This window comes from Elaeis guineensis, chromosome 4 (genome assembly GCF_000442705.2).
Source record: "Elaeis guineensis isolate ETL-2024a chromosome 4, EG11, whole genome shotgun sequence".
Classification (NCBI taxonomy): domain Eukaryota; kingdom Viridiplantae; phylum Streptophyta; class Magnoliopsida; order Arecales; family Arecaceae; genus Elaeis; species Elaeis guineensis.
In genome coordinates, this window is record NC_025996.2 from 67,343,289 (window position 1) to 67,353,934 (window position 10,646).

Genomic DNA, 10,646 nt, shown 5'->3' on the forward strand with positions numbered 1-10,646 from the left:
ATTATTATGATTCGGAGGAGGATCTACACATCGAAAAAGATTAGTAGATCTATATTCTTTATTCAATCTTCTCTTTCAATAATAGTATGCGATATAATTCTATTCATTAGAATGTAATTTATTTATTATTATTATTGTTCAAATTATATTCATTATATATCAAGAATTATAGGTATGTAACCAGGAGGCAGACGATGACGTTTGCATTCGTAGTCTACCCCGGAGGCTAAGGCATCTTCACCGTTTTCTACTGTTGCACCAGCTCCATCGTCAGAGGGTCCTGCACTGGCAGGTCCCAGTGAGGTGGGTCCAAGTGAGGTGGGTCCGAGTAGTATTATTATATTTTATATAATAAAATTTAAATTTTTTTATTTAGATAGCTATCATACTAATGATTTATTTATTATTGTTTCAGACCAGTCTCTACCAGTAGTGAGGCGAGGATGAGGTCCATCGAAGAACCTCTCTTTAGAGTATTGGAGACGCGAGTATCCGGGACAGTGTCTCCATATCAAGATACCACCCGATTACAACAGGCCCATTAGGGGACGGTGCGAGCCATGGCAGATCGAGCTGGGCATCATATGCCGCAGCTATGCCCTCGTGATGCTTTTCAATTGGCATCATATTGTACCAGCTCAGAGAGAGATTTTTTACACCCAGTTATAGATAAAATAAATTATACTGTGAATATTTAATTAGCATGATATTCTTCTAATATTTGTTATTGACAGGGTATATTTGATATTATTAATTTGGAGGAGGATTGCGTGTGGTAAGCTGTGGACGTTCATTTATCTTTGCATTTCAAGGAGTATCGCCACCGCATCCATCAGCATTAGTACCATGGGATGCAGGGTCATGGGGTGGAGGCAGCGTGGCAGCGGCCCTATGATAGCATCACTATGGATGATTGGATTGTCATATGCCGGCATTACGAGGATCCGACATATCAGGTGACACATCCAAACTTTTTTTAGAGTTTAATGATTGAATCATTTATTCTTAAATTCAGTTTATTACCTACTAATTTAACTGCTAACTATACAGAGAAGATGTGCCCAGAATGCCGCGAATCGGACGAGACAGACTGTATCACATTGTGGGGGTTCAAGGTCGTTCGCTCATCACATAAAGCAGATAGTAAGTAATTTTTAATTAGTATATTTTAACTCTCTACTATTTAAAAAATTATTAATTAATTATTCTCAAATTACAAAAAAATACTGAAAGTGGTGAGCTTTCTGATAGGATCGATATCTACCAGCGGACTCACCAGTGACGGTCAGGAGAGTGGACAATGGAGAGCCAGGAGCTTTTTGTAAGTTTTTTCAATTATTTTTTTCATTCGCAGTTTGATTTTTAGTATGAAATTAAAATAGCTATAACTTTAATTTTCAAAATCATATGATAGACATCAGATCCCAACCTACCCTTGAGGGCTCGATCACACCCACAGATGATGAGATCTGTGATCAGGTGCTTGGTACGAGACTCTGTTATGTTAGAGATCTAGAGCATGGGATCACTGCTCCCTCATCCTCATGCTCATCCAGGGCTGACATCCATGCTGCCTGCGATGCTCGGTTGGTGGAGGTGTAGAGGTAGGTTGGGCAGCGAGTTGATGAGTTGACTGCACGCATCGACGAGTACCAGTGACTCTAGATCCAAGTGATAGAGCGAATAGCGCAGATGGAGCAAATGATGCAGCAGTAGGTCAGTCCGAGCGCTCTCCTTCCCCAGCCTATTTTCCTTCTGCAGATACTGACACTTGATGACCTATTTGTGTAGTTTTTTATTTTTATTCTAGACCTCTTATAATTTTAATTTAATATAATAAAATGATAAAATTTATTTATAAATTTATTGTGTAAATTTTTTATTTTAATTTTTAATTTTAATTTATAAAAAATATTAAAATATAAATTAAATATATATATTTATAAATTATTTTTAAAAAATATGTATAAATTATTAGCGATGAAATTATCTTTGACAAAATATTAATCGTCAAAAAATATATTAGCGAAGAAAAATTGGTCATAAATAAATTTTTTAATAAATTTAAAAATATCAAAATTATATATTAAATTAATAGCGATGAAACTATTTTTATCGTAAATAATTAAAAATTTATTACTGATAAAAATTTATATCAAAAATTGAAATATTTGCAACATAAAATTTACGTTGCTAATATTTTTTTAAATTTAATTTTTATAAAAAAATTTAATTAAATTAAATTATGAAGAAAATATTTTTATCGTAAATAATTATATTTGCGACAAAAAATTTACATAGCTAATATTTTTTTAAAATTTAATTTTTATAAAATTTTTAATTAAATTAATAATGATAAAAATATTTTCATCACTATTAATTTATTATTTATTAATGATAAAAATTTACATCGAAAATTATCATATTTATGATGAAAAATTTATGTTGCTAATACTTTTTTTAAATTTAATTTTTATAAAAAATTTTAATTAAATTAATAGCGATGAAAAAAATTCATCATAAATAATTATTTTTTATTAGCGATGTAAAATTTTATCATAAATTATCTTTTTATGACTAAAATTTTTTTGTCATAAATAGTTTCAAAAAAATAAATTTTTAACGATGAAAATTTTTCGTTGGTAATATTGATTATTTATGATAAAAAAAATTTCTGTCGTAAAAGTTTATCAATGATATCATTATTTGTGACTAAATATTAACGACGATAATTTCGTTACTAATAACTATTAGCGATAAAATTTGTTATTAGTGATGAATCTTTTCCGTCACTAATATTCTGTTTTGTTATAGTGATATTTTGATATGGATGATGCAGATGGCATGGTGTATGGAAAGCTATATATGGACTCTCACTTATAATACTTTGACGGATTATGTCCGAAGAAGCAGCACCAACAACTCCTCAAACATCTTTTTTATATCGACGTAACAAAATCTTAAATCAGCGTAACCCAGAGACCCTAATTAAACACTAATGCAATATAGCCCTTAAGTATTGTAGAGCCTATTTAATGATGAAAGAGAAATAGTAAGTCTCATCCTTTTACAAAAAATATGTGAAATTTTAAATAAGTTAAAATGTTAACGCTGAAATCAGCATTTTTTTTAGAATCCAAAATACAATGTTTTTTTTAATATGCCATGAATGTGCCAACATGTGTCTAACTAAATAGGCGACACGTGGTGTCATGAGAGAGCTCCGAACTCCTCTTTCTCAGTTTTTAATGACAATCGAAGATGATTCTGTTGTGAAAATGATGGGGAAATATGATTAATTAGATGGCTAAGTTATGCGAGGCAAGAGGAAAGGTCAAAGCTAGAAAGATCAGTGAGGATATTTAGACGATATTAGAAATAAACATGTTTTAACATATGATTAGAACTCATATCCAGATAAGTAAATTGATATCTATATGTGACAACATACCAATATTTGATCCAATTAAAATAAGTTTCCATCCCTCCTGCACAGAGGGGGCGGGAAAGGAGTAAAGGAAAACACAGTAAATATGACACATCAAGAAGCCCACGGTAAATATTTGATCCATGGCCCCAGCATAAATACAAGGAAGCAAAAGGGCCAGGTCAAAAAACTACATATCACTACCACCTTTTACATGCGAACAGCATGCATGAAACAAAAGCAAGTAGTCATCAACCAAATTGTTGCAACCATTAAAATACAATTTGAAATGTATCATCATTCACCAACAAAAGAAAAGACACAATCTGAAACCAGGAAGCTACTGAATATTTGGACTCATAAGCTATATGGTTAAAAATGGAATAAGCATCAAAGGGATAAGAATGTTGAGGTAAATCAGAAATATAGATGAATGTAGGTAACCTGGCGATTGTTCATAAGCATAACTTCATCTGAATATCCATTGAAAAGGACATTCTTACACCAAACCACATTAGAGGCTAACAGCAAGACTGAGAAGAGTAGGAATTGTAGCTGGTTTATCCATGGGGCTAAGGTTTCACAATATCAATTTCAGGTTCTACATGGAAACTTTTGGTAAATACGTAAATACGCGTGCTTTATAGCATTCTATACTTCCATTTTGGCTTTTCTTAATCTTAAAAACCCACTTACAACCCACAACAATGTAAGAGGGATGGGTGGAACCAAGTCTCGTGTATGATTTTTATGTAAAGCTGCCATCTCCTCTTCCACTGCAGCTCACCGACGGGCATGTTAGTTGGCCCGCATAAAGGAAGTTTAGAAAAAAAACCGAGTTCTGGGTTTTCTTGTTCTACCATAGGTGCAAGTGACCATGTAATCAGTATGAAATTTTGCGCAAAGGAAGAAGTGTTGGATCCATGATATCATTGGATGGTAGAGAAATAGGTGGTGGTGAGACTGGGGCTATCTGAGGGACTGGTGGTCATGGTGGAGCTGGAGGTGGAGGAGATGGTATTTGTCAAAGCCATCAAGTTCATACTTTGTGTTGGTGGAGGTGGAGATGACGGTAGCGTTCATGTTTTTTTCTGAAAAGCCAGAGGGATCAAGGGATGTTCCCCTCGAGGATTCATTAAATTATATATGTAATATGTACAGAGCTAGATGTGTTATGTAATATGTACATGTGGAGGGCTCACGCAGCGGTGTTTCATGTGATGGCGGGTGCTGTTTCTAACAAGACTACGCACAAGAATTGAGAAGCGCTGGGTGGGACAAAAGTTGAGTAACATGACTAGGTTCCCAAGAGACAAAGTGAAGGTGGTGGAAAGTCTTTTTTGATGAGAAAGGAGGTCAGAGACACCACCCGGATGATTTTGTTAAAGTTAAAAGAAGTTTTGCAAGCCTGGGTCCACAAAAGACGTCCACACCCAACAATACGTCAGTCCAAAACAGAGAGTGGAGTTGTTTGCAGGTTAGATACACGGGTCTGATGCTGTAGCGAGTAGAGAAGGGTAGAAGAATGGGTAACCGCAGAAGACACAAAACAGTTAGTTGCTTCCTGCTGAGGTCAACTGAGATCTGAAAGCTCGATTGGAATCAATATAATTTTGGACCAGAGCCTTCCAAAGTGCGGCAAAACTGAAGGCTTATACAGCAGTGACCAATCTTTGAAGTTGCTCAGAGCTTCCGCAGCTACCGAGGTTAGGGATGAATTTTTGTGAAGGGAAAAGCCCAGAATAATTCGTTCCTTCCAAAAAGACCAAGCTACTGCTGCTAGTAGCATTACAACCAGAGGACGAAGGTTCTTGGGAAAATTTCTCTTCATCCAGTCCAAGCAAAGAAATTTGAATGAAGACTGGGGATGCAGTACCTTAAAGCGAAACAAAGAGCTCTCCAAATGGTTGAGAATAAGGGACAGGTGGAGAAAAGAAGATCTGTAGTTTCTGGAACTCGATGACAAATGGCGCATCCATCCAAAAAACGCCCAATCTTCCTTCCAAGTATGTCTCTAGTGTTCAGTTTGTCTTCCCAGCATAACCACAAGAAGCATTTGATCTTTAGAGGGATGCTGAGATTCCAGAGAACGGAAGCGGAGTTGCATTTGATGCCAGTGGATTTTAAGAACCGATACATTGAGGAGGAGGAGAAGATGCCACTACAATCAGCCTTCCACACAATCCTTTCATCTTCCGGGTGCAGGTGGACGGTGTCTAATAGCGAGGTTAGGTGTATGAATTCAGTTCTAGCTTGGAGATTTGCCGCTGGATGCAATTTTATTGTGCCACACTCGATTCTTGTTCCTGCTGAGATGCAACAGCGATGGGAACGATAATTTTTAAGAATCTGTAGCTCTCGGCAGTATAGGAAACTAGAGTTGTTCTCTTTGGAGGTCGGCTCTTCTCTTCTTCTTTCTGTTAAGGCATCGCCCAAAGCTCTAGCTTGCTCGTTAGTTTTCAGGGTTGCAGTACCCGAGATGATGAGAGGGATAGACATTTGAACTCCTACTTGAGTGTTGCCATTTTGTGGCCACACCCCTCCCATGCTATGGAAGTCCGGTCTATAAAAGGTGATGCGATCTTTTTTTCTTGTTTCGGCTGCTGAGTGAGCCTCTCAGCAGAAAATCCTCCCATTGAGCTCCCTCCAGATCCAGGTGCACCACTGAGCGAAAAGGAGTGAGACTGCAGGCTTACTCCGATACATGCATGGACGTCAGTCCGCCAGCCAATCATTCCAAACGGCGTCGATTTCGTTGGATAGTTGAGGGGGATGGTAATCTTGGCAAAGAAAAGCCCAGCCATCAGTCAAATATAGGCAGGAGAGCAGTAGGTGGTCAACCATTTTGTCATGCCTGTAATCGAGTTTGCATTCTGGATTTGTACCCTCTTTTCTGCCAAATTATCGACCGTTAGTATTTTTTGTGAAAGCTTAGCCACCCAAATAGTTTCATTTTTTTTTTTGGGATTGGCAACTTCTAGAGATTTTTCCCAAGTGTGGAACGGACACCACCATCCATATCCAAATAGTTTCATTTTTTTCTGCGATTGGCAACTTCTAGAGATTTTTCCCAAGTGTGGAACGGACACCACCATCCATATTTAAGAAAGCAATAGCAACTCATTGCGAATTCCAATTTGGTGCTCCACTTCCATATCCTCCTGTCTGTCATTAGGAAGTCTGAAGCGTCAAAATTAATGGTTAATTAAACATTCGAGTTCGGCATGGGCATCACTGCTATGCGGAGTTCTATAGCTTGTCAAGTCCCGAATGTTTTAGAGAATTGATGGCTGAGACTCCACGATTGATTTTAAAATAATATTTAATTAAAATTAAAATTAAAATTAAAATTAAAATAATTTAAAATTAAAATGATCACATTTTTTCAAAAAATATTCGATTTATGATCAAAATTAAAATTAAAATTAAAATTTATAAAAAAAATAAAAATTAAATTTTATATCAATTGAACAATCCAAGAATGAAAACATCTTGAAATCAAAATTAAAATAATTTTTTTTTAATCAAACGGTTGAAATAAAAATTATTTATTAAAATATTTTTTTTAAACTAAATAATTAAAATAAAAATCACCCATCTCACTTCAATTTCGATTTCAGATCCATTCCCTCCCACCAAACATCTTCTAAAATCCACCTCTAAAATCAAATAAATTCGAGAGTCTCATTCCCTCCAATCAAATACCTCTTAAAATCAAATAAATTCGAGAGTCCCATTCCCTCCAATCAAATACCTCCTAAAATTAAATAAATTCGAGAACATTTGCCCAACCGTCCATCATTTGCCCGGCCGAACCAGAATGATGTTTGTTCCCCTTCACCAATACTTTGAAGGGAGAACTGCCGAAAGATGTGAGCTAATTTAATTACTCCTCTCCAAAAAGGTGAGGCTGATCTCAACGTCGAAGAACCGCACGATGGTAGCGTTCACGTTAATGGAGGCGATCGGGTTGATGGCAAAGTCAGTGGACCCTATCACAAGCAAGATACACTCCTTTTGTATGTTGGAGGTGGGGTAGGTAATTTCACTCCATCTGTGGCAAAAACAGGGTACGTCTCAACATAAAACCCCATGACGGCTTAGAAAGATTCATGGGAAACACAATACCTGGTCTTTGTTTGACCGGACTCTAGCTCACATTACTTTGACTAGAAGTATTTAATTTTTAATCCTAAACTTCTACTAGATCTTACGCACAATTATATTATCCCTGCATAAACTTACATCTGTGCACGATTAATATTCGTAGTTGTACGATTTGCATATACAGAAAGATCCAAAATCCTTGATCAACAACAGGTTTCTCGTGAAAAGTACTCCTCATGAGAAAGGGAAATATTATCTACGATTTTGGTAGGAAGATGATTATAAGGTAAAAGCTTCCAGCCGATAACTTTTTACACACAGCATTTCTCATACAAGAACGGAGATCTGCATCAAGATGTAGAAGTAGCTAGCTATCATGTCGGACTCTCAAGCCTTGATGTCAGCCTGGTAAGCATCCTTGAACGAGTTTTTCCTTGCTGCAGCCAACACCGTCTTGTCCGCAACTATGAAGTACGCCGCCCCCGCCGCTGCATGGATCCAAAGTCCCATTCCTTATTAATCATAAAATTTCTAGTTCTCTTCTTTTTACAGCATATATATATATATATATATATATATATGGATATGGACAAATGAAGAACCTGATGAAACGATGAGGGCCTGAGCTGCGGGATTAAGGAAGGACCTCGCCCATGGGATCATCCTAACGCTAGCCAACTAAAGAAAAAGAAAAAGAAAACATTCTCAAATGGCCAAACCCATGAATACAAGTAATGGAAACAGGATAATAGCTTCAGATGGTTATATGTGACGAGATAGTGGGTAACTTGAGATGCTTACAGTAGGAATGGCCGAGGCAACAGTTGCAACCACGGCCGCCTTTGCTCCCGCGACAACTCCCTCTGCCCCAATAACAAACCATCCATGAGATTAGTGATGTCAAAGGAGGCATGTACAGTGTAATAACAAGCCAGTCTCATGTCCAGCTTGGTGGTAAGGTGGCAGGAGAACAAGTATCATCATCTACATAACTACATATTTAGCATGGTGTTAAAACAGCAGACTACAGAATGGTTCATAAAGAGAACAAGGACTTACCGTGGGAGCAGCGCTTTGCCATGGCCAGCTTCTGATCCAAAGAAGAGCGAGAGACGGAACCCATTCTTCTTCTTGAGATCGATCTCTAATTTGGGGGAAGGGGGTGGTTGAAGGCTTGGGGTTGTGAGGAAAGGAGGGGAGATGGATGCTTCTTTATAGCTGGGGAGCCTGGGGGAAGGGAAGAAAGCAGCAGCTGACGGTTTTCCGTAGTAGGAGTCCTCCAAATTGGTGGGTGGTCGCTTGTTTTGCTCCCGAGTCCTGTAGGGTTTGGCAGAATGGTCAGCATCAACCTTGAAAATGCCCCTCAACCTGCAGAAAATAACATGCGCATATATCCTTGGGTTTTAGAAGTTGGGGGTATTTGGTTCAGGATCGGAAACCGATTAAATTGAAATGAGTATTGAAATGGCTGTATGGCCCAAAACATTCAACTCATTATTAGAATCATAGTTAGAATCAGAATCAAAATTAAAATTAAAATTAAAATTTTAAATAAAAAAAATTAAATTATTTTTATTTGATCTCAAAATCAAAAATAAAATTTGAATAAAATTTTTCCTAACTAAATAATTAAAATAAAAAATACTTATTTTTATTTTTATTTTATATCCCAACTCCTCCTAATAAAACATAATATATGATTTGAAGTTTAACAAATCATATAGCTTGTTCATTTTTAAAGTACGATTTTACATAATTTTATTATATAAAATTTGATATAAGTAATTATTTTGCCGGCTAAACAATTGTTTAGTTAGTTTTGTTTTTAGAACTGCATCTTATCCAAGTCCGACAATCTTACTACAAAATTATCTTTTGATTAAATTTAATTAAATTGGAACTAACTCGGTTCAAAAACATTTACTCAATGCCTTTCCGTATTAGTCTAAATCTAAAAAGATCAAAATTTATGATTATATTTCATGAAGTCAAATCTTAATCAAGGGCCTACCGACACCTTGTTCAGATTTTATACAAATTTTGTTGAATATTTTTAAATAATGGCATTCTCACCTGGGGGGATCAATTGGAACTTTGTTACTTTTTTATAGAAATAGTAATAGGGTGCGCCATGGAAAATAAAGTAAAACGAAAGGAAATATGGTGCTAGGTCATTCTCGTAAATGTTCCTGTCGAAGGGGGGTTTTATCTTTTCGTGCTTCGTGCTGAGGACACTGGCGTCATACATTGTCTCAGTCTACTGACAAGAAACGAGACCCCATAGATTATTGAAAAGAAAAGACCTTTATGCAATCCGCCGACGGTTTTGGACATGGGAAGCCGGGGACTTCGAAACGATGCGCCCTGTCTCCTGGGTGATGGCACGTGTCGCTATCAAAGATCTGTACAGCACCCGGGAAAACAAAGTTGTTGGTCTAGCAAATGGTATTCGCTCTCAAACGGTAGGCCGCATGACAGCGGCCGTGAGGAATACTGGGAATGGGTGGATCTCTCACACCTAAAACATGAAGATGAGCATCTTTATTAAATATTAAATTGCCCGGCAAATGTCATCATACGACATAATTATAATACAAACAGTATCTAACCCAGTTCGCTTGAGATGACAATCAAATTGGATCGCGATAGATTAAAAATTTATTGATTCAAATCTAATTTATTTATTTAAATAAATTAAATATATAAATTAAATCTGATTAAAAATATTTGATTTGTAATCAAAATCGAAATAAAAATTAAAATCGAAATGATGTAGAATCAGAATTAGAATGATCAATTTTTTTGAAATATTTAACTCACGATCGAAATCAAAATCAAAATTAAATTAAAAATTTAAATTTATAAATAAAAATAAAAATTAAATTTTATATAAATTGAATCATTTTCATTCTATTTTGGAATCGAAATCGGAATGAAACTTCTTCCAATCAAACTGTTGGAATAAGAGTCATTCATTTCGATTTCAAAATTTCACTCCTTTCAATCAAATATTTTTTTAATTTATTAAATATATAATTTTATTTGATTTAGAATAGATTGAAATAAGTTGAATAAATTAAATGGTTAAGTATTGTCATCTCTAATTTCACGG

General features: G+C 35.8%; 1 protein-coding gene across 1 annotated transcript; it reads right to left on the minus strand.

The window, feature by feature from the left end:
- Positions 1-7,771: 7,771 nt before the first annotated feature.
- On the minus strand, positions 7,772-8,751 carry LOC105035564 (early nodulin-93). Its single transcript, XM_010911157.3, has 4 exons — positions 8,594-8,751; positions 8,336-8,397; positions 8,137-8,212; positions 7,772-8,022 (listed from the first exon to the last, which is right to left on the minus strand). Exons 1-4 carry the CDS (start codon positions 8,655-8,657, stop codon positions 7,922-7,924), a joined length of 303 nt encoding a protein of 100 aa, XP_010909459.1. The 5' UTR covers positions 8,658-8,751; the 3' UTR covers positions 7,772-7,921.
- Positions 8,752-10,646: the final 1,895 nt, after the last annotated feature.

Coding starts and splice junctions, on each gene's coding strand:
- LOC105035564 (XM_010911157.3), bottom strand. CDS start 8,657: ATGGGTTCCGTCTCTCGCTCTTCTTTGGATCAGAAGCTGGCCATGGCA. Junction 8,398..8,593: donor GGCAAAGCGCTGCTCCCACG/GTAAGTCCTTGT, acceptor TTATTGGGGCAG/AGGGAGTTGTCGCGGGAGCA. Junction 8,023..8,136: donor GGCCCTCATCGTTTCATCAG/GTTCTTCATTTG, acceptor GGATCCATGCAG/CGGCGGGGGCGGCGTACTTC.